The sequence below is a fragment of the Neolamprologus brichardi genome, chromosome 10 (genome assembly GCF_056152115.1).
Source record: "Neolamprologus brichardi isolate AB-2024 chromosome 10, ASM5615211v1, whole genome shotgun sequence".
NCBI classification, from domain to species: domain Eukaryota; kingdom Metazoa; phylum Chordata; class Actinopteri; order Cichliformes; family Cichlidae; genus Neolamprologus; species Neolamprologus brichardi.
Genome location: NC_142113.1, coordinates 26,551,374 through 26,576,077, shown reverse-complemented (window position 1 = coordinate 26,576,077; position 24,704 = coordinate 26,551,374). Strand labels below are relative to the sequence as shown.

The following is a 24,704-nucleotide window of genomic DNA, read 5'->3' as shown; positions in this document are numbered from 1 at the left end:
TGGTTGTCTGGGAAAACTCCCAGCAGATCAGCAGTTTTTTTGGAACAGTCTGACCAGCCTGTCTGGCACCAACAATCTTCTCACATTCAAAGTCACTTAAATCACCTTTGCTTCAACATTCTGACGCTTGGGTTGAACTTTAGCAGATTGTCTTAACTTTGTCTGTTTGATATTTGCACCAACAAGCATTTGAACAGGTATACCTAACAAAGTGGCCAGTGAGTGTTTGTTCTTTAGAGAGCTATCATCACACACATAGCTACTCATTCAAAATTCTTCTTCTGTGGGTCATAGTCACTGTAGTTGAGCTTTATTATTAATCGGGATAGATTACTGACTTTTTACATCCAAAAGAAGAAACTATTATATGCATGCAATCTAAAATTCATCACAGTTTCAGCTTTTGAAGTTGAGTAAGTCACTATTTATGAAAAAAATGAAGCTTGCAGATTCAGTTTTTTCCTAAATCATTAATGACCATACTCCATAATTTACTATCCTGCCTCATTTTATATACCATTCATTGTTTTCTGATTTGTTTGCAGTCTCTCTCTGTTTGTATCACGATATCTGAGCCTCTATTGCCTCTTTCTTTGTTTCACATTTTCTCTGATTTTCATTCTTTCTGTCAGCATCTGTCTTCCCTTCTGCTACCAGGTTTAGTAGGTCTCACAGTTCAGGCTCCAAGACTGACCTGAATTGAAATGTGTGGCCTAGTTAGGTGGGGATGCAGCCCATACAGTCTTTGCATGGTGCCTTTTCCAGCTGGATTAATGTTTTTCTGCTCTTTACTGGAGTTGTTAAAAGGCAACTGCTGCCAGTGCATGGCACATGAAAAAACCTGTTTGGTAGTTTGGTTGGTTTTTGGGAGTTTTCATATGCTGTAATTGTTTTTTTAATTTTTCATGTCCTTGCTGGGCAACAGCCATATAGCAGTGGGAGGTTTGGATCACATATAAATCTAACCTTAGTATCATCCGAGTCAGCCCCCCCTTCAAGTCTTCTAATTACTTTTGTTTAAGTTTTTATTTTTATTTGTTTTGTTTTGAGATATTTTGGTATTACTTCCAAGCTGCTGTTGTTTTTCTTCACTTCAGGGAGCATGGGCTATTGCCGAGGTTTATTTTTAGCTACAACATCTGCATTTAATTCCACTATTCCCTTGCAGTCTCACAGCTGTTCTTTGTACTGCTTGATCAACAGCTGCTCCTTTTTATATGCAGGGCTCTGCATGCTCAATTTTATCTGAATCTCTCATTGGGAGTCCAGTGCGTACGCAAGGTCGAGCTTCAGCCTGTTTAAATTTTTGTTTTATGTTCAAAGAAACAACCATACGCACAAGAATTCATTCAGCCCAGTAATGTGAATGCACTTCAGCATAAAAGATCTCTGAAAACATATCGGAGTTTGTTGTCCTTTGAATTTATTTGAATCGGACGTGTGAAAGGGTTTGTGTATAGCTAATTTGCTTTAGGTTTAATGCACACAGGTACAGCTGAGCGGCAATTGTTTGCCACAGTCTCACAGAAAGTCAAATGCTGCCCAAATGTGAAGAGATAATATAAAAAAACAAAGTGGCACATCTTGATCCATCCAAATCTCCCCAGCTAAGGTTGACTTAGGACTAAAACTATAAAGCTAATAACATTTTGTAACATGAGGTCATCCATTCATCCATGTCACAGACTTGACCTTCATAACCAGCGTCTGCTTTGGATGTTTGGTTTTGCATGGGCCATTCCCCCCAACCATGACCAGTGGTGTAATGCTAGATGAACAAGTGGTACTATTGTGAATATTTGCCTATGCTTTCTTTCCGTATGTGTCCATACCAACACAAAAAGGACGTCCATACATATTCGAACTTTGAACCACGACGTCTGTCAACAAAATACTTTCCTTTTTATTTACCGACAAAAAAGCTGCCATATTGTTTTTAACATTTATTTTAAGTAATTATCAGGTTCCTTTAGAACCCGAATTCAGAAGCCATTTATAATTGCAACATCCAATAGGATTTGAAGGTAATGTCTTACGTAATGTAGACAAAAAACATTTTAATGAATCCATCTACAATCTGCACTGCCTTTACTGATAAGTCAAGGGCAACAATAGTAGCTAAGGCTACGTGAGCAAAGCAGTCCAGCTTCTTTCCTCTGCAGGCTCAGCGGCCAGTTTTCTGGCCTTTGGCTCCAACTTTCCAAAGACACACACAATAAAATAAAGAGACGCGTTGCTGTGTTTTTTTTATTACTCCATTATTACCGAATCTGTGAATTAATGAGACTTTGGCATTCAGTTTATGCATCACTGGCAAGCAAGCTTGTGCTTGCATTTACTTTATATTACACCACTGGCCATTAGGAGTGAGAGATACTAGCCTGACTCATGTGGATGTGTTCTTGCATTCAGGCTGTCATCTATCTTACCCTAAACTTGGCCGCTGCTCTGCACCATGGCTGATTTAAAACTCCCCCTTCTTTATACTGAACCTTAAGGTGAAAACAGAGACTGTGCTGCAGTGTGTTTGAAATGTCCTCCTTATCGATGTCATCCCCCATTACCTTCCTTTGTGTGACCCTCCACCCATGCCTGCCGTGAACCATGTGTCATTTGCTGTGATACTAACATGCTATAACTTCTTTTTATTTTTACCCTTTAACTTAGACTTCCTTTTTTATTCTTCAAGTCAGTCTTGAAAAGAAAAAAAACAACCTTCCAGACTTGTATTTCTGTATTTCTGACCTATTTTTCTATCTCTCTCCCTCTTTTCCCTCTTTCTCTCCTGCTTCTTTTTTTTCTCCGTGTCCTTCCTGTCTCCATGTGTGATCTTCTTGGGCACCTATGGACCATGACATTGCCATACACACAAATTTCTTTCTCTGTTTGTGTTTTTACTGTGTGTGTGTGTGTGTTTTTTTTTTCTTGTCACACTTTATTGCTGTGATTATCACTCAAAATACTCTGTTGTGGATATTTATTTATTGTTGGTCAATAACCTCAGCTACCCTCGGTTGCCAATGTGTGACGTGCAGTCTGGCAGCTCTTCTCCTGTCCGTGCTGACTGTGCTCTGGCTCCCATAAACTGATTGCATTCAAGGAGAAAGAGGATAGTCTGAGCCGTTCAAATCTTTGGCTCCAGACCTTTGCTTTCTATGCCTTTTGACCCTTGTGCAGCCACACACAAGAAAAAAAAAGTTGAAGAGTCAAGACATTGGTTTCATGACGTTATTACAGGGTGCTCAGTACTTGCATCAATTTCAGTTTTCTGGTTTTTAGATTCTGTTAATATTTTTTTCGTCTGTTTTCACTGTAATGTCATCTTGTGTATGAATAGATTCCGAAGGAGAGAGATTTTTAGGGTTTTCTCAATGTTGCAAGTTGGACGTCGGGTGCTCTTTCAGGATACAATGTAGACAAAGTATTGTAGCTTTGTTTTTGATTTGATTAGTAACACATTCATAATGCCTTAATGTGATCTGAAGAGGGGGTGATAAATAGAATAATTACACTGTTTAATTTTGTGTCTGCAGTGGTTTAATCAGACACGGAAATTGTAAAGAGACTTTTATTTTGGACTTTACTGCCTATTAAACAAACACATCCATTCCACTGTTATGTCACAAATGACATAAAAGCATGAACACTGCATGAAAGCTGACACAAGGCATGATCCAGTATTCATGAATGTGCTATGCAGCTGCTTCAAAGCTCCCCAGTCAAGCATTATGAATGTGTTAACCAGGAGATGAGTACAAATGCTGTGCCTAAATTCTGGCTGTTTTTTTTTTCTTCTTCTTCTTCTTTTATACGAGCTTGAAATGTCCTGCTGTACAAATTGAGGGGAAGATAACATTTGCAGAGAAATTTAATATCGGTTATGGTCAGAGAACTCATTTTTTTCCAGACTCATTCTTAATTTTCAACATTATATTATGCTCATTTTCAAATACATTGTGTAACCGCCTTGTCCGGAGAGAACAGAAGGATGTGCAGAAAAACTAATCATGTTTTGTGAAGAAGTGTACATACTCTTTTCAAACTGATATTCGAGAAATCAGCTGTTATTTTGAGGATTCATGCTCTCTTTTTACCTGAAAGCAGTGAAATGTCTAAAAAAGAAAAAAAAAACCCATAAAGAAGCAGCTGTTAAACACTAAAAAATTTTGTTTAAAAAAATGTGGAATTATTTTCTTCTCTATTCCTGAGACATTTTTGTAAGTGCTTATCAGTGTATTTCCATGTAACCATTGTAGGGTTGAAATAAATTGTTTCTTTTTCTTTCATGAAAGTAATGACTTTGAGGCTTTGGCGACTAAACATACTAAGATATCTTTGTCTGACTCTTCTGGGAAGCTGATTGTTAAGCTGATTTTTGCCCTTTTTTTCTCTGGAGCTTTAACAAAATGTCTGTATTCTGCATTCAGTGTTGCATTACATCAAACATGACTGTTGAACCCAGATGTTTTGAGGTCAGGGGCTTGGCTGTAGCCTAAGTGAAGAAGATAAAGTATGCATTTTGCATAAAAAAGGAACAAATGGTAAACTGTATATTGTATAGAGGCCTTGCAGCAGTGTAAAACAGCACAAAAATATGGATATTAATATGCAAACATTAGCTAAACATTAGAATGAAACCAATATGCAACCCTGATGGCGCCGAGTAGATTCTTTTGGCTGTTGTTAGCTGCTACGATCTAAGCAACAAAATAATGTATCCAGTGTTTACACAACAAAAAACGCCAAAATTTGATTTCCTTATTAAATGGCCGACAACATTGTTTGTAAGTCTTTCCAGACCACCTTTAATTTTTGTTGACCTGATAGCCAGGCAACCTAGCTAGCAACCTAGCTATGAAAATCCGCAGTTACAGAAGGATTCTTACTTGTATCTTGTGATCTGACACCACTGTGGTTATGTTTTGTAAGGGTGGAGGTTATGTATTCTGTAGCAGTATTTTTTTTTAAATACTTGAAATATGGTACTTCATAATAGCATGTCTAATGGCTAGCTAGCTTACTGCTAGCTTCTGTTTCCACGCTCCTGTATGTTTGTTTTTTTTGTTGTTGTTATTGTTTTTCATGGAGGCCTGGTCTGATTGTAACACCATGGAGAACGGCCACACTAGCAACTCTACTGGAGTTAAAGAATTTAAATGTTTTAACTCTCAGTTATGCCTCAGTGCTTATTAGCTCTTATTAACTAACGGAGCATTTGGCTAAGAAATTGCTAATTACTTGAGACTTAACAAGGGAATAACCTTAGGCCAATTTAAATGTCCGTCTTTAACAGTGGCAATGACAAGCTAGAGATTTTTTAAAAAGGCTGTCAGAGTTTGGGCTACTTAAAGTCCTCTGTATAGTTTCCATTTGTTCCAACATTTGTTCGTCACTCTGCTGTACAACTCATTAAAGTTTGCAGAGTCATGAGAGATGACAGATTGCAATGCATAACTTAAGAGATTAAAATCACCTGCAGCCATGATCAACAGCATTTTAGTGTGAGAGAATTAATAAAGCATTGATACATTTTCAGTAATCACACATATGTGAATGGTCATTGTTTTTATTCTGTCTTGATGAGCATTTTCCATCATAGAGGCCAGTCATACAGAAAGTCAGTTTGCTGTAATGAATACAGCTAGCGTGTGTTTTAAAACCACTTTTCTCTGATTTATCACAAATTTCAGCTAAGCAGTACTAAGACCTGTGCTGCTGCTGGTAATTTGAGCCATATGGTCCTGATGGATTGGAGTTGATTATGTCTGTATTAAAAGTCAGATTCACACGGATATACACGCACCGTGTAAGTGCACGTTTCAGTAATACTGGAAATACGAAATAATTTATCTTCCCATCAAGCGTGCTCTTGTGGCTAGTGAGTGCTTTAACATCCAGCACAACACGTACCAAACTAAAACTCATAAGAAATCATAGAAAAAGTGCAGAAAAGAGCACTTGAGTTCCAAGTAATCAAATGTCACAGGCTTTTCCACTGAACGTATGATCTTTGATGGCCTTTTGATGGGACGCTAAGGTGAATCTATTTCCATAAGCTCTTTGCCTGAGCCTTAGACTAGGCAGTATCATCAAACCTGAATCTGTAACACCCCGTTTCTCTGAACAGGAATGAAGGAGAATTAGGCATGAGGAAGAGCAGAGGAATTATTAGCAAAGAAAAAATAAAAGTTAACAAGGTTAGCTTCAAATGTTATTGACTTTTTTTTTTCTCTGAGCAGTTTTCACTTTGGAAACGTGGCACCCCCGCCTTTTTATGAGTTGGGGTCTAAAATAAGATTTGTATTCCCTCCATTTATTATCCCTGGCACTGCGGTTTAATCTCAACTAAGTTCTGTCACAAGGAAAATAAGAGCTTACGACACCCTTGAGGTGTTCTTTGTCACTTTGTCCCCCCAGTTGTTCATCAGTGCCTACCGAGTAATGATTGTGCTGATCAGTGCTGAGTGATTTTCATTTTTGCTAATCAGGATCTCCATCTAAATGTCTGCATCAAACTTACTTGTGTTGCATATAAACAGAATATTTCTCTTCCCTGAAGCAAACGGTTCAGGTCGCCCACTGCATACAGATTAAAGGGAAAGCTGCCATCTCTCTTTCTATTGGATTCTTCCTTTTTTCTATAGCCTGAAACGTTTCTTCAGCTGGTTAGCTTGGTGTGATTAATGGCAGAAACTTCAAATCAAATGTTCGAGCTTAAAACAATCCACAGAAGCGTCATCGTAATCATCGCTGTGTCAAAAATATCTATTGTGTTAAAATAGATACATTTTTTTTAAATTAATGATTCCCCTCTTTCCTCTATAGGCTTTCCTCTATGGAAATGAGTCCAGAGTTCCTAACTTTCAAGCCAGCATGCATATCAGTTTGTAGCACTTGTTTTCATAGCATCTTAATTTAAAAAGGGCTGAAATCCCATCTAGCCACACACCGCTCTCTGCATGAAGAGTTTCCAAGGATCTTAAATCAGTCAGAGAGGGAGTCGGTCGCCGGTTGAGCGTCACCCTGCCTCCTTGTGCCCCAAAAGAAAACTGATTCTGAAGCCGATTTTATTTTTAATGGTGGTGCAGTGCCACACTGTGGCAGAGCTTTGATGGAGGACGCAGACATGGGAATTACTGAAGAAACTTTTTTAAAGCCAAATGAGGTCCATGCAGTATCCAGAAATAAGTGTCGTAGGTGGAAAAATAGACCCAACGAAGGAAAGGAAAAGAAGAAAATAAGAGTCATGGGAAGTCTGTGATGGTGTTGTATGAACAATTGTAATGACAGTTGTAGTGCTGGTTGAAAAACGGTGACAGCTTACGCATTTTTACACCTCAGGCAGACAGTCTGTATTCCCCATCTACAGTATAAACAAATTTGTCCTGAACTGGGCTTCTTCCTTTACAGATGAGGGGGACACTGTGTTTGCTTCTCTACAGTCTGTTGCATGCATATGGTTATTTTAATCACTGCAATGTTCAGCATTCCACTGAATCTCAAACACAAACTGTTCTGAGACTATTTGGTGGTGAAATAAATGTTGTTAAAATGTCTTAAACTGTATTTCTACTCTAAAATTAATATTTTTTTATTTAGACTTGGCTGTTTTACTTATGGCTGAACCAATCCATGAAATGTAAAGCAAGTGCTGGAAGATTTTTTATTGCATTTCTGCGTGTTTTACAGCACAAGTTTGTAAAGATACTGCAACCCACGGGCAGAGTTGCACGGTTGGACTCAAACCTAACTTCTGATATAAAGGTGTTTCATCAGGGTACAACTGCACATATCTTGCAGTCTTATTGATTCCTCAGAAATGTGTGTAGTGAAATATTTTATCACATGCGGTCTGTTTATCACCAGTCGTCTGGAAACCTGTCTCAGTACTGTACCCGACAAGCCCGTAAAGAGAAATGTTTGTGTAGTCCACCCTGACAGGTAGATTTGTGCTTTCTCCCTCAGTGAGAGCACTCGGTAAGAACCCCCCCACCCCACCCCACCCCCTCAGCACTGAATACATGGCACATGATTTATTGTGCCTGTTAAAATGCAAATGAAGCAATGGGCAGAGAAAAAAACAAGTGTTTTCTGCACCACTGTAGTCACCTATAAGTGCGCAGAACTCTGGCATGTTCTTGCTATTTTCATCACAACCATCAGAGAAATTGAAGGTTTACATACCGGGCCAGCCAGAAAGAGGAAGATAGTGGATTTGAATTAAACGTCTCGGTTGGCCCAGGGCAGTGCTTTCACTTGTGAATGCATCAGAGTGCAGTAAGCACAAACATAACATCTTTAAGAGGCATAAAATGTTTTTTTTCCTGCAAAGTCTGCAGCATAGCTGTCCGTGGGCTGCGCTCCCGTCAGCATTTAAAGAGTGTTATGTGTGTCAACAATTGTTTCTACTTCAAAGGCCAAGAGAATTGGAGCTTTCATTTGGTCTAATTTATGTGTCTCAGTCTCCTTTTAATGGCACATTTACACGGTGCTTTTATAAAATACTTACATTTGACATATTAGTGGCATAAACTGGCCCAATAAGGTTTCATCTTCGTCATGAGCGTTCAGCACTCCGTAGGCAATTTAAATCACTGGCAGAAAGTGCGATGTCATACTATGACATCTCATAAAGTAAAGCTGTGTGTTAACAGTCAAAGATTAGCATGGCAGTTATTCGTTGCAGGGTTGCATACGAGTAAATCGGTTACCCCAAATGACACATATGTGGTTTAAGATCCAGTGAATGTTTGTAAAGAGCGCGTTAACAGTTCTGCTCGCTCTTTACCTGTCACACACATTTAGTATGATACTTCAGTGTGGCAGTTACTGCTTTGCTCCATTTGAAAAAGACATTGGCTTCCCTTATATATATCCCCCCCCACCCCCCCACCCCCCACCACCACCACCCCCCACCACCACCACCCCTATGTGATTACTCAGCTGTACAAAATGACAGTTTTAGACGCCAGTGCACATGGATTTAATGGAACTGACACTAAATCGTCACGTTCGTTGTGGTTACTTCAGATCAAAGTCTGTTTTGCTGGAGTAACTAGTGTATACTGATGTGGCGGTGCATTATCTATATTTGGCCTTTTATCTAAAGAGTAGGGAATGTGTGAAACCACAAAATGGGCAGAAAACTGAAAGCGCAGTGCTTCCTTACAGTGGTAACGCTGCTGTCATTTATTTATACTTTAAGCTTTTAGAATACGCTGCAGGCTGTGCAGAGGCCATTATAAATAGGGGTTCGTTCCGTAGTTCCAGTGAATCACGACTGCAGAACATATTTGTCACTGGCTGATCCTTTCCCTTTTTCCCATATCCAAGGCTGAGGGTATAAACAGTTAACATAAAGATGGTCCTCAAATTGCACAGCGCTCACATTCTCCTCAGACACTTTGATGAGCCCTTGATCCTTATCAGACCCTGGCGAGCCATTACAGCAGTCTTTACTGCCTGAAGCAGAGCCAAATTGATACATGTAAGAGAGGCTTTAATTTAACTGAAGGTCTTCCAATTTGATTGCCTACTGGCACGGTAGATACCATAATAACAAAGATAACAGGGTTGGAACTATAATTCTGACTTTACACGCTGAACACAAACAAACATCTTTTCAGCTTTGATTTTAAATCATCTTCATATTAAATGCACGCCTTGATTGGGAAACATTGTGTTAATGCATGGAGGCAATACAGGATGTTCTATATTTTTTTCCAGGTTCTCCAGTCCAGAGGTTGTTCATTTGAAATTTACCTCAGGTATGGTTGTGAGGCTTTCACTAAACTTCGGTGTGAATGTCACATGTAGTGGTCAGTAAGGCTACAGTCACCCTGGAGAAAACCGTGGCTGGAGACTGTGTGCAAGGAATTTGTGATTTTGTTGCCTTTGAAATCGTTGCTTCAAGGACGGAGGACGGGGTCTGCGACCGCTCACAGTCAGCCGTCATCTTCACAGTAGCTTAAAATGGCAATAAGATGGAGTGAGTCTGTTATCAGGTTTGTCAGTGGGGTCAAGTTGGCAATTACATGCAAGCTGTTATAACACAGTAATTATATTTTTAACAAGTCAGCAAAAATGATCTGCGCGGACAGAAATTTACATTTAACATAATTTCAAACGAACTACTTAGATTCAAAGTCAAGCCAAGACGATAGAGATTTGAAACACAAGTTCAAAAACGTCTGAACAAATAGTGATGTAGTTGTGTAGGTGCTCGCAGCCTTGCTTTAGGAATAGAACCAGAATACAACCAGCTGAGTCGAGTCTCCTACTGCTAACAGACGCATGGGAGACGAGGTTCATTCACTGGAGCAGACTGACTCAGATTAAGTGCAACATGTTTGTAATCTGTCTGCATTTATAAATTAGACTGCGGTTATTTGCATATTTTTTCTTGTCTGTCTGAGAGTGACTGCAGACACTCCAGGCCAGACCAAGATTGTTTGGAGACACGTTGCCAGGTGACCTGTCTCGGAATCACCAGGCAACTACAAGTTTTTTGCAACACCAAGCTCCCTTATGGCTCACGCTGAAGTGTGACTGACCCATAAGACTAGAAGTGGGCAGCAAAAATGATAAATACCACCTCTTTCTGATGATAAAGTAGAAATAGGTCTGAGCTCGGATACACCTGAATGTTGTGTTTTCGTAGAACAACATTAAGTTCATTGGATGAACAAGCGGAGATTGCTTTTTGTTTCTCACAGTCTCAGTAAGAAGCCAGATGTTGAGGAAGGCCTGTATTTATGTCTTTAAGTGTCCACTGACTATTACAAGAAATCTTGTTATACCTGGTTACCACGAATCCTGCTTACTATGATTACCTCAGTCAAGGAAATATGTGTTTTTTTTAAATTATTTTTTGTCTTTTTTGTTTTTTCTGTTAGTTTAACTTATCCACATTTTTCAGTGGAGTAGTGAATCCCTTTTATTCTTTTCCTCAACAGGATTTTCCATTTTTATCCAAAGCATTAGTTTATTCACTTTTTGTTCTTAACAATTATACAGTTTCTCCAGTATTCTGTTGCTGTTATCAATCAGATCTATTGTTTCTTCCAGAAGAAGGTTGAAATCCAGTAAGTCATAGTGTGCAGTGAAGTTGCACTGGCACAAATTCTGTGGCTCCAAGTTTAGTCTTTAAAATAATTAAAATTTACATAAAATATCACTCAATTTGTTAATTATTAGCTCAGTAGGTAGAGTGGTGGCCCCATGATCGGAAGGTCGGGGGTTCGACTCCACTCAACGGCTACCCTGAGGTACCCCTGAGCAAGATACCGTCCCTACACACTGCTCCCCGGGCGCTGCATTGGTGGCTGCCCACTGCTTCACTGGGTGAATGGGTTAAATGCAGACGAGTAATTTCCCTACGAGGACTAACACATACACAAACCTGTTATTACATTATTATACACCAACACCCCCCTTAAATTCTCTCTTTTTTCTAAAGACTAGCAAGCAGCCGGTTGCACACAATGATAAAAAGGGTAGAAAATGTAGCTGTCTAAGCCGGCCTTGACCTCCAAAATCCATCTTTATGCCATTCTCTCTATAATGTGCATGTGCGTTTGTTTATTGGGAATAATCTGTAGGAGAAAACGACTTGTATTTGTACTCTGCCTTCAGAGCTGAATTAGAAATGTGTTGGCTGCTCACACATGCTGCTCAGGTAACCCTTCATAACCTCATATAAGTTTGATTGAAACTGGCGAAATGATTGGGCGGGTGTTTAAAAAAAAAGTGAAGTGCTAAAACTATGAATATTCTGCTACAACATTGTTTTCCTGTGTTGTAATATATCTGAGTAGACTGTCATCGCAATTTATTTGCCCCTCATGCAGTTTTCGAGGAATTTTTGCTTATTGTAAAATATTTATACAATGTAGTGTTTATATTTAATGGTGCCATATTGACACCTAAGGCGCAAATATTAATAGTCAGTCCACAAATGTCTATAAATGTGTTACAAGCGTTTTATGAAACGCCTAGTGACAAGAACAAGAATATGCCTAGAAGCCCTTTGAAGGCTACCGTTAGTTTTGTCTGTTTGTATTTGTTTTGATTTGTTTTCGTCTTTGCAAGTTCTGTGATTCTGTATGAAATTGAACATAGTGTTTCAGCCACCGGGGATGTCAAGAATAAATATAGAGTTGTTAGAAATTACATCAGTCCCCCTTGCACTGTTTATTTTCAACTCTCCTCTGAAAAGAGCGACACACATCTGAGGTTTTGACTGAAACCTGAAGCACTGTATTAAAAGCCTGATTGCATTCCTCATCATCTCTCTCTCCCTCTCTCTTTCTAACTTCCTTCCCATCCCCTCTTCTCTATATTTAAACCCTCTTCTCCTCTTCTGCCTGTTTTGCTTGTATATCCCCTCTACCTGTCTTTGTCCCTTCAGACCCCATGGATGGTGGCTCAAGCATGGGCACCGGGGCCATCGTAGGCATCCTTATTGTTGTCTTTTTCCTGCTGCTGGTGGGCGTGGATGTCATCTGCTATTTCCTCAACAAGTGCGGGCTCCTCATGTGCATTGCTGTTAACTTCTGTGGGAAAGCTGGCCCAGGCGCAAAGAGCAAGGACATCGAGGAGGGCAAGGCGGCATTCACGTAAGCGAGCGTCATCTTTTGACTGGAACACAGATTATTTGTGGTGTGCCTACAGAGAATTAGCACATTTTCAAAAATACCCACCATCAGAAAACCTAAGTTAGAGGGTAGCTGTTGGACTTGCAGCAAATATCAACATATTTCTCAGGAGCTGACTGAGAAGAAGGCAGAGCTAAAAAATAGAATAAATACTTAAAGGGCTTAAAGTTATCTTTTGAACCATAAATACAAATCAATGCTTATGATTTATATAACTTTAGAATAAAGCCAGTAAAGATGTGCTTATTCAGCTCACTTTACTTTGGTCGGCATTACTGGCATTTTCTCTTCACAAGGTAACCACTGGCTTAAGTACCAAGTGCACCTGGTTACAGCAAAGATAAGAAAAGTCTCTGTTCCAATCACACGTTAAAAAAAACCCCTCGACTATTGTTTTTTTACAGGGTGAAGGATTCATTTTATTAAGGAGCAGAATAACTATGTTTTAGTAGTTTTGGGTCCTAAACCTTACCCAGCAAGTATTAAACTGAAATGGAATCAGCGGGTGAAAGCACAATAAAATGTGAGTTACAAAAGAAACCAGTAATGGAGTGATAACAAGGCAAAACAAAGCAGGACATGTCTCAGAGCTGAGAAACTTGTAGATTTTATCACTCTTTAACAGCTGGATCGTTAACCAGTGCACTAAACACCCATCCTAAAGCACCACTAATGTGTATTTCTGTGAGGCCAGCAGTATCTGACAGAACAACAGTATCTGATGTACTACGATGAAAAGACATTGGTTTAATCTAACTAAGCAGACTAAGTCAGCCAAATTTCTTTTTTTAACTTATACAATTCTGAAATAATAGTTTTATTTTTGTGACCAGGTTATTAAAAGAGCTGTTAGTATGAGGGCTTATTAGACGCCATTGATTCCTGGGTAGATGTATGTAAGTACACACTAAAAACATGTTTTTAAGTCTTCGCCCACGAGTTCGAGACAAAAGAGCAAATTCCCAAGGTGCTGAGCTAAAGTGAAAGCAGGCAAATCTTTATATTTTATCCTTAGGGAAATTCCCTCAATTATTCAGCACCAACAGTAAATATTTAATGGCGCTGAAATGCAGTTACTGCATGTTCGCCTGTGTTTGATCAAACATTTTGTTCTATGCGCCGAACTGTCCGTCATCTCGCCAGCTCCGAGTGCAACAAATAAATATTTCAGCTCTGACAGCTCGCACAAAATTTAGTGAAAGTGCATCGTGAGAGTTGTAGCGTTATTTAGCACCCTGCGTTTAAACAGGTCAGTCCCAGCAATGCACACAGCTCAGCACAATCAGAGAGCAGTGTGACGATAACACAAGACCTCAGGGAAAACCACCAATCAGAGCTTACAGATCAGTGCAGGTGGAGGATGATCAAAGAGGATGATAGGGTGAGTGCGTTTGATGGGTTTTTGTATGTTTTAGTTGACTAAAATTAACCTGTTCATTTGACATTGTTACTGCCAGATTTTTCTCTTTGTAGGGTTGAAAAATAACACATCTAGTTAAGTGCACTTAATTCATTACCCTGGTAACAATATTTCCTTTGGATAACAGCAAAGATGAGTGTAAGGAGCCTATTGTTGAAGTGAGAACAGAGGAAGAAAACACTCCAAACCAAGAAGGAGGAGGTGCCACCGAGCCCAACGAGACCACGCCATTGACAGAACCTGAGTGAGTGTCAAGAGTACAGAGAGATTAAGCAAATCGTTGGTTTGCTCTGAGCAGAAACATTTGACAAATATAATGTTGGTCCGGCCCAGCTTTCATTCAAATATTGACCCAGTTCTCTTGTAAGGACTGTTATACATACCACAGAGCAGTGCTGCTAATTTACACTGTAAGCATTTTTTATGCAAGGCTAAAATGTCCCACTGTCTATACAGTATGTATGACCATGTATGACGCATCACACTTAACTGCCTACGGTGAACACTCAACAGAAATGATTCTGCAAGTGCTGGTCTATATGCACGGCCACAGAACCACGATGCAGGCTGTAGGCTGCATTTTTGGGTCATCTCTTAACGAAGACTTTCCAGATTTTGCCATTTTATATTGAAAGTAATACATTTGCTTGACTTCCTTTTTTTTGGCACAATTTCAAACCATTCAAATGTTATTTTTGCAACAAGAAGCAACAAGCGCAGCAAAGAACTTAACAATTATCACAGTACATTGTCGTTGAAACTTCAGTCGTCTCATTTCAAAGCCGAGCGCTGTCGAATCTCCTTCTGAGCGACTTTGCCAAGGTCCATAAATCATTCAGACACATTCAAAGTAAGAACAAACACCGCCTTCTGCTGGGAAAACTGCTTGTGAAAGACATCCGAGCATCTTAATCCTGAAACTCCCTCCATTCCCTTTATAGTTTATCGTTGGATTGTTTTATGTTTTCCCCTTACAAATATTTTGTTGCTAACATTTTGATTGTGTAGTCTCTTTTTTTTAACTGCAGCACAATAATCTGCTTTGTTTATCCCCCAACCTGCACTCTCCTTTTACCTCTTTTATTTTCCATGTTGTCCTTGATTCCCTCACTTTTCTGCCCTCTGCTTCCTCCCCTGTGCCAACTCCCTATCTTTCCCTCTCCTACCTTGTTTTTCCCGCTTCTCCTCACAAAACAGGCCTGCTGCTGCAGACACCACGCCGATGGTGGTAAATCTGCTGTCCTCCACAGCTGCTAACTCAGTTACTGAGAGCTTTAGCACGGCACAAAGCAGTCCTGCTAGTGAGAGAACCACACTAACAACCAACACTTCCAGCCCAACCCAAGTGGCCCATGCCAAGTCTCACCCTAAAAACAGCCCTACAGCCAATTCGCATAAATCTAACCCCCAACCTGATGTTGGACCTCTGGTTGACCTGAGCGACACCCCTAAAGTTTCCGCATCTTCCGACCCAACACCCCTTGTATCAGAGCTAGTCAGCCCACCCTCTGCTAATGCTGATGGGCCACAGAGTCCACGGGACTCAGTCAAAGCCCCTGACAGCACCCAGAATAAGGACTCACAAGTAGACGGCCCGACCAAGGATGTTCCTAATGCCCCGTGCACAGACTCGACCACACCAGCCCAAAATGAGTATGAGCACCTCCATATCTGTATTTTTCCAAGTATCTCTTTGAGCCTGATAGCATCCCTTTAGCTCATAAGTCCCTTCCATTTCAAAGGAAAAATTCCACTTATGTATTATCAGGCTTCCCCAAGCAGTTTGCACTCATCAAGCATGTGGCAGAAAATAGCAGGCAGCTTTAGATCAAGATTTGAGTCCTTAAAACTTGTTAATTAGTTTAAATTTATTTCCTGGTCTCGATATTTTCCTGAAGTCTTTCCATTGCTATTTATTTAATGATAATTCACAGTCATAAATATAAACTGTTAGAGGCCAAAGCACGGAGCCAAATAGCAGTCATAGTGGAAATGACTGTACTTGTGTTTATCTTAAAAACATTATTCTCAAAGCCTCAAACCATCATGTTTCTGAGATTAAAAACTTCTTTTTTACTTTATTATATTGTGAAAGATCCCACATTTATTTATTTATTTTTTAAAAAAAAGGTAAATCTAAATGACTCATCAGTGCTTTTAAGTAGTTCTCCCTTACTGGAGGTTTTGATGGGTCTTTTTATTCCCTAAAACTATGCTGGGCTGTTGCCTGGCATCAGCTGAGGTTAAAAACATTTCCAGCAGCAAGAGTTGCAGCACACCTAAATTTCAAGACAAAAACTGTTAAAATAATTATCCAATTTAAACATTTTCAAACATTGCATGAGTAGTAAACCCAAGTCTTTTTAAAGCATGTACCCATTGATTTTAACACTATATTGCACATTATTCAAGAACATTATGAATTTTAGGATTATGGAAGAGTGGAATTTTCCTTTAATGGTAGCAAGGATAATAATCTACTGGGATGCTACCAGTGCAGCATGCTACCAGCATGCCTGTCATCAATCAAGATCCACCACCTTCCTCCACCTGTTTGTTTATTCACGTAGTAGAGACAGATTTCTCCTACCATACATCTAAGCCATCTCATATTCCTCATCATCATGGGCAGATTGTAGGAGAATGATGCATTTTGTTCACCTTCTGGGGCATCTAGCAATACCCACTGTCCTAATATACAAAAAAATATATTCAGTCATTTTAATCAGTTCATTAAACCGGGCTTTTATTTTTATTGGTGCCGACTGCAGGTATTTGAAACATTCATAGCTGGACGATGGTAAATGGGTTAGATTAAATTTACCAGAACGATGTAGGCACACGGCTTTCCTGCTTTAAGCTGCATGCACATGAGTTTCCCACTCCTTAGTGCTCTGGTTTTTGGCTTCTTCGTAAAAGCTGAGAAGCCGTGCACTCAACGTGGGTGAAATGGAATTAATCAAGATCAAGGCTGACACTTACAACTAATTCTTTTTCATGTACAGAAGATTACAACTTAAATTAAATTAGCTGATGATGTAAACATATTGCAAAATCTGTAAAATCACAGTATTTAAAATTGCTTTATAAGTTTATATTTTTAAATTAAAAGGTTTTCTTTGCTCTAAAGCCATTTGTGAAACAGCAAGATGCAAGTTTGAGTGAAAAAGATTTACAAGTACCTTCTTACGAGTGCTAGACTCAGTTTAAAACAGGATTTAATTGTTTCCTTAGTTTTGTGCAAATATCGGGACTCTAAATCTAGCCCCGAGTGCTTGTTTTATCATAAGCAACAGAAAAATATGATCAAAAGCTTTAAATTCATCCCTACGGTGTTAAAATCATATATCACATGTCAGTCTTTGTAAGTAGTTTTTAATTGACCTCTTAAAACAAGCAGCAGTAGGTGAATGCCAGAGACTACAACCTAAGCTAGGTGCATTTAATAGACTGTAAGTGATACAGTTAATGGTGCTTAGTTTGCCATAGCTGGGGTTCAAGTCCTGCTGCGCCATAAGAAATTTTTGTGTAGAGAACTCGGCAGAAGAATTTTCAGTTGAAATCGCTGAAGTAAATTAAAAAAATTCACCAAGCAGCAGCTTTACTGTGTCCTCTTCATTGTGATAAGATAATAGATGGTGAAGGCCAAAAGAAAACTGTCAGTCCCCCAAATTTCTCCCAGACACTTCTGTTTTCTGTCTTAATTCTTGTAGAAGCTGTCATTTCAGTGGCGGTATGACAGGTTATTATTTGGAGTTTTTGGCCCTACGAGTTTGCAGATTTTCCTGATTTTTCTGACAGTCTGAGTATGGCGAGGAAGCTGCAGAAGATAAATTACAGAGGCTTACTGACAGCCACTCCTCTTTCTCTGCCTTCTTCATCTCATACTTTACTCACTTGGATGGCCAGAGGAAGATGTCAGTGATGAAGTATGGGGAGTTGAGAGGTAGTTGGAAGCAGGGCTCTTGTCAGCTCAACATCACCTTGATAAAACCAAACTTGTCATCGGGGGGATTTTTCTTCATAACTCTGACAGGACTGAAGCACAGCTCTCCCACTGATCTATGTGGTGATCCTTCTTCAGCATCCCAACACTAAAACGTCTTGTCAGACTTCTTGTGGGTTTATTGGATATCTGAGCCCTCCTCTGGACTTATTTTAACAGAAGAGACGAAATAAGAGCAGACTATAGAATATGTAGCTTTAAGAATTCCTTATTAATAGATGTTTTACACTCATTATTATTCCTAGATTTTAAATGTATCTTTAACATTGATCTAATGATGTGTCTAATGTGACCTTGACTCAACAGCCAATGCAATTGTGCACTTGTGAATAGTTTCTGATGATGTAAGAATGATTTTAAAAAGTGACTAATACCCTGCATAGCTCTTTAGAAGCTTGCACGTGCTTGAAATACAGTTAGACTCACAATCATCAGTAATTTGGTTCTCAGTGAAGTTGAGAGTAACTTGAAACTGGAGTAACTGCATAAATGACTCACAGATGTGAATTCTACCGCGTAAAGGTCAAAAGTTGAAGCAAGTTGATTATAGAAGAGAGGGTTTAAGTGGTTAGCATTGTCGCCTGTTACCAGGAAGGTCCTGGGTTCAATTACCCCAGCTGGCATGTCGAGCCTGTTGTCTCTGTCCCTGCGTGGGTTCTCTCTGGATACTCCGGCTTCCTCCCAGAGTCTAAAGACACACTTGTTAGGTTAATTGGTCATTCTGATAGGATAGGCAGAATTTTGAATGAGCAACAGTACAGTGCTAATGTCAAACAATGGACTGCTGCTGTGTGGAATGTTAGTATAGTGAAAATGTGGAAATAGATGGCAGGAAATACATTTTTGTTTAAACTTTTTGATTAATTAATTAATTAATTGCACAATGCAAACCTGTATAGTGCAGTGAAAAGGTATTTCCCCCTTCCTGATTTCTTCTTTTTTTGCATATTTGTCACATATTTAAAATCAAATACATTTCAATATTAGACAAAGATAACCTAGAGTTTGCATGTTCTCCCCGTGTTTGCGTGGGTTCTCCCCGGGTCTACTCCAGCTTCCTCCCACAGTCCAAAGACATGCAGTCAGTGGGGTTAGGTTACTTGGAAACACTAAATTGCCCATAGGTGTGAAATGGGGGGGGGGGGGGGGGGGTGAATGTGAGTGCGATTGGTTGTCTCTGTCTATGTATTAGCCCTGCGACAGACTGGCGACCCATTCAGGGTGTACCCTACCTCTCGCACTATGACAGCTGGGATAGGCTCCAGCGCCCTCCACGCGTACCCTGAAAAGGATGAGCGCTAGTGAATGGATGGACAAAGATAACCCAAGTAAACACAAAGTGCAGTTTTTAATCCAAAATTTGGAGTTTTTTGAGCCGTTCAGAGGTCGACTTGCTGGTGTGTCTAGGATCATTGTCCTGCTGAATAACCCGAAATCATTTGATGGCCAGATATTCTCCTTCAGGATTTAATTGTAGAGAGCAGAATTCATGGTTGCATCAATTACAGCAAGTGGTCCAGGTCCTGAAGCAACAAAGCAGCTCCAGATCGTCACACTACCACCACCATGTTTGATTGTTGCTCTGATGTTTTGATTCCTTAGGGATCATCAAGATGTTTGGTGGTTTTTCCTTCTTTTGTACTTTTTGGTCAGCAGTGGTTTTCACCTCGGAACTTTCCCATGGATGCCATTTTTGCCCAGTTTATTTCTTTATTTGTTTAATTGTGAAGACTGAACTTAACTCTTCAAGATGTTATTCTGGGTTCTTTTGTGACCCTATTTTGGTTGTCCAGCCAGTCCTAGGATTCTCCACTGTTATGTTATCTCCATTGTGGACAATGGCTCTCACTGCGGTTCTCTGGAGTCCCAAAACCTTAGAAATGTCTTTTTAACCCTTTCCAAACCGATAGATGTCAATGACTTTGTTTCTCAGCTGTTTTTGTTTAGATTGTGGCATGAGGTGTTGCTTTTTGAGATTTTTTTTAGCCGACCTTATTTTTTAAGACACAGTCACACAGACACGCTGGATTCAACAGGTCTGGCAGTAATCTTTCCTGGGCGTAGCTAGTGAAATTGAACTCAGCTTTCCAAAAAATGTATTTAATCAAAGTTAATTCAGGATTTAACAAAGGGCCAAAATTTGTCTTTTTCCACATAAAAAAAGGTAATACATGAAAGCATCATTAAAATACTATATCCTGGACTTACTCGGGTTGTCTTTGTCTAATATTATGTTTTGGTTTTAGGTTTTTGATGAGCATGTAAGTGCGAGAACGGTGCAAGAAAATGAAAACTCAGGAAGGGGAAAATACTTTATAAATTGATTTCACAATGCAGTTCTGGCTTCTACAACATAATAAATCTCTTTGGGAGAAAATAAGTCTTAATTCCACAAACACAAACAAGAAAAGAGGCTTTTTGTTCTCCAGGAGTTGTCGGTATCTTTTCATTGGTAACAAAAATGAACTACTGAATGAATCATAAAAAGATGCCCAGGGATAAAAAGAGACAGAAAACAGGACCGAACTTCAATCGGACACCGACTCAGTGAAGAGAGCTCCAGAGAGGGTTAAAAGCAACGTCCAGCTGACTTTTTTCTAACAGACCAAAAAAAAAATTTATAAACTGTTGCAATTCAGTTAAAAAATTGAATTGCACAAATAGCTAAAAGAAAGATTCCAGTGCAGTTTAAGACTGTTGAACCTGAGCCAAAAGCATCCACCAGCCCCATCTGCACCATTCACAGTTTCCCATCCCCAAAACTCTCGAAAACTAACAGTAACATGAATTTAAACTGAACATTTCCCTGAAGCTTTTGGTCATCCCCCCAGGACACAAATAAAATGTAAATTCCTGTAATGTGCATTTATATTATTACATTAAAAAAGTTCTCCTTCTTGGAACACTGGGGGGGAGAAAAGTGTCTGCAAACTTTTTTTTTCCATAATCTCACATCCTGCTGACAGCATTTATTAGTCCAAGAGGATACAGGCTATGTTTACCTTTTTGTACATTCTCAGTGACTGCTCAGCAAAAGCTGAATTGTGTAATGTAATAAGCAGTTCAGCCACTGGGGGATGCTAGTGGAGCTTTACAGTTTATATGAATAATTACACCATATTTAAAGGAGTTGACACCAAAAATTTATAAGATGGCATCTAAGAAGGCGGTCAGGTTTAGATATATTTACAGATCTTATATATTGCACTGTCCCTGCCTTATTTTTCTAAGGCACAGTAAGAGCACGGTACAGAAGATATAAAAGCAATGCCCTTAAAAAAGAAAAATCCGAGCCAGAACACCAGAAAGTTTTCAACTTAAATGATGTATGGCCCAAAAGTCTCTTTCCATTGTGTCTCAGCTCAGTCCAGATGGCATGTAATCCTCTTGTGAATTGTAGTTTGTGTTGTAGGTTATGCCTCAGTCTTTCATTCCCTCATCCATTGTGCCTACTGTACCAGCCCTGTCTCATTCCACATCAGCATTCATTGTTCCTTGAAAGTAGCTGTGACATCCATGTACTCTTATTTGATGTCTGGCTAGGATAGTGAGCTTGATCCCATTATGTGTGAAATGCATTCAGTTCCAGGAGGGAAAACAAATTCCCTCAAAGCATCTTGCATGTTTTTCCCCCAATTTCCCCCTCCCTTCTTTCTTTGAAAAATGATACAAAAGGCAGCTCAGAACAGACCGTTTAGCTGTGAAAGAGAGACTTAGTGATTTGCTGCTAACAGAATCTCCTCTCTTTTTGTCTTTCTGTGTCTCTCTCATTCTTACGTTTGCGCCTGTAGTGGTAAGACTGTGAAGGATGATAGCACTAAAGGCGAGGCGGAGGTGAAGAATGCCACAGCTGAAGTGAAGACAGTTCCCAACGAGGCTCCTCAGATGAATGGCAACGAAAGTAAAGCGTAATCTTCTCGGCCGTGAGCAGCAGGAAGAAGAGGGCACGTAGGGCTGGGAGGGTTCGGGTTGTTGGGTTTTAAGGTTAAAAGGGGTTGGTCACAGTCACTGAAACCTCAAAGCAATTTCACACACCACCCCGTTGCATTAGAAAAACCAACAAGAAGCAACTGAAAAAAAAATTAGAAAAAAGAAAACCATTGGTCTCTTTCTCTTTCTGCAGTGTCTTCTGACCAGGAATATGTAAAGACCTCATGCACTTGCCTTAGTTCCTTTACATAAGTTTACCTGTTTATTTGTCACAAAAAAAAAAAAAATAGATCTCTTGTAATTCACCTTCTTTCTTTGACTTAATATTAAATTGATCAGCGGTGAAGAATCGACATTTTCCTGTAGATAAACATGGTTGGACTGTAGCTTTACTTCACTGATTACTGCCTTCATGATGTACACACATGTAAGTCATGTACATTACCGATACTACTATTCTTTATGCAGTATGGTCATCATCATGGTAATGCATTATGAAAAAATGGGTCTTTTTTTTTTCTTCTGTCGATATTTTTTGTGTTTGAATAATATGCAGATAAACTGCCTATTTAGCTTTTTTTTATGTGTTATTTCCAGTGCTAGAGATTAGAACATTAGCATGCCTGATTTTGCAAGTTTACTGTATTTCTGTATGTGTTGCTGTCATTTGGTTCATATTCACTTTTTTTGTTTTTGTGTGTTTCTGGTCCAGATGTAGCCTAAGCCATGATAAATGAAAGAAAACACCAGTGAAAACTGTATCATGCTATAAGTACTACTATTAATTGGTTTCAACCCCATTGTCCTAAAAATTTATATACAGCAATCTAATGTTTTTTTACAAGACACATAGCTAATGCATGCTTACAAATTATTTTATAGATTTGCTCCGAGTTAAGGGCAAGTCTATAAGCAGTGCATTATTTGAATTACACGCATCAACACGTTTGGGGTAAAATACAGAGAAAATACAGTGATCATGCATACATTTAGACTGAATGTATTTGTGCAACCTATTATTAAGTTGCTTATTAAGTGTATATAAACTTAAGTTTCAGGAGACAAGTTGGGTTTAAATTAAGCGGTGACAGTGAAGAATACAGAAGAGTACAAATGTATTTCTTTGCAGTGATTGCATCTCTTAAAGTCCAGCTTTCAAGGCTGGATGAAGTCTTGTTTCGAAGAAGAATTACTACCTTATTTTTGTCTGAATTTGGTGAAAACTTCTGTTGCATACTCGATATCATCAGTATCCTAAAACCCACTAGTCATCTATTAATACTGTTTTCACTCTTCACCAGCTCAAGCAAGTTAACATGTGACCAAATGTAATAGATGGATTGATCATTGATTATATATTAAATAAATGGGATCAATGGAATGGGATGCTACAGGATGTAAATAATGGAAATCTGACTTATGGCCACTATTTCTTCTGGGTAGTACTTAGGTAAATTAAGCTACACAGATAGATCTGCAACTAATATTTTACACTGTCTGCTCTCTACCTTACATTGAAAATAATGCAACTTCCTGTGTATTTTTAGTCTCACTGTTTGACTTCAGCAAACCATTAGTTTTAGTCCTTGTGAGTTTACCTTGGAAGCAGTATATAACAACACAAACCCATTAACGTTTTTAGATTAATGGAGGAAATTTACCTTTGCCTCCTTTTCTCTCACATGCTGTCACCTCAGTCTCCGTCTCCTTTAAGCATTCTTGACCAGCTGTTTACATGACAGCTTTGGGCTTAAATGTGACTCGGAGGCCAGATGTGTTCAGTTCAGTTTGTTTGTTTGAACTTTAGCTTAGGGTTGTTGAATATTTGACACCGATTTGTCTTGACTGGGCTAACCTCCATCACTCACCGGGAGATTCAAAAGCTCGGCTTGTTTAGATCCGCTTACCTGTCAGTGATTTAACCGTCTAATCGTCTCAGCTGTTGGTTTTACACTTGCACCACAGCTGCACTCGGTGTGAGCTTGTGTTACCACTGCATTTACCAACAAAGTCTAGTTGCTGGAAACTTTATTAAAAATGTCTGAAAGTTTGTAGATGAGTTGGTTAAGTGATCATCTTGAGCTTTTTGTGTAACCGGTCTATAATTGTAACTGCTTCTTTCTATTAGGAAACCTAATATCAATCATTCTCTGATCATTACGGAAATTTGTGAGCATGTACAGTACAAAGACATAGGCTGCTTGTGCATAGAAACCCATACCATAAAGCTCCCGGTGCACAGATTTTGTGTTAATGCCAGAGGAGGTTTTAAATTCTGCAGTTATTGAGTCAGCAGAGCATTGGCAGCATTTACACTCTATGCGTCTCAGCACTCTGCTCTCTAACTTCATAGGGTCTGCCAAGTCATGGCTGAGTGGCTGTGGTTGCTAAACCTTTCCACTTACAGCTCATTGGGGGAAAGGGAAGAAATTTCACAAACTGACTTGTTGCAACGGTGGCATCCTATTACAGCACCACGTTCAAATTGAGCGAGCGCTTTAGAATGACCCATTTTTTCACAAATGTTTCTAAACCAGACTGTGTGGCAAAGATGCTTGATTTTATACATCTGCAGCAGTGGGTCTGAAAACGCCTAAATTCACAGATTTTTTTTAAACCAATAAAAATATCCGATCTGTCACAGACCGTAAGGATTTCTAAAGAAAAATGTGATTTAAAAACCTGGATTAGT

At 39.3% G+C, this 24,704-nt stretch overlaps 1 protein-coding gene across 5 annotated transcripts in view; it reads left to right on the top strand.

Moving 5' to 3' along the window:
* The window catches only part of ncam1a (neural cell adhesion molecule 1a), a 263,949-nt gene extending 240,886 nt beyond the window's left edge, over positions 1-23,063 (top strand). For 3 of the 5 annotated variants that reach the window (XM_087847467.1, XM_087847466.1, XM_087847470.1), the window contains 4 exons: positions 12,410-12,617; positions 14,204-14,320; positions 15,274-15,729; positions 21,874-23,063. In XM_087847467.1, coding sequence (XP_087703593.1) covers positions 12,410-12,617; positions 14,204-14,320; positions 15,274-15,729; positions 21,874-21,994 — 902 coding nt within the window. In that variant the 3' untranslated portion in view covers positions 21,995-23,063. The remainder of the gene's footprint in view (positions 1-12,409; positions 12,618-14,203; positions 14,321-15,273; positions 15,730-21,873) is intronic. The other 2 variants (XM_087847469.1, XM_087847468.1) reach the window with 1 other exon arrangement.
* The last annotated feature ends 1,641 nt before the right edge of the window (positions 23,064-24,704 follow it).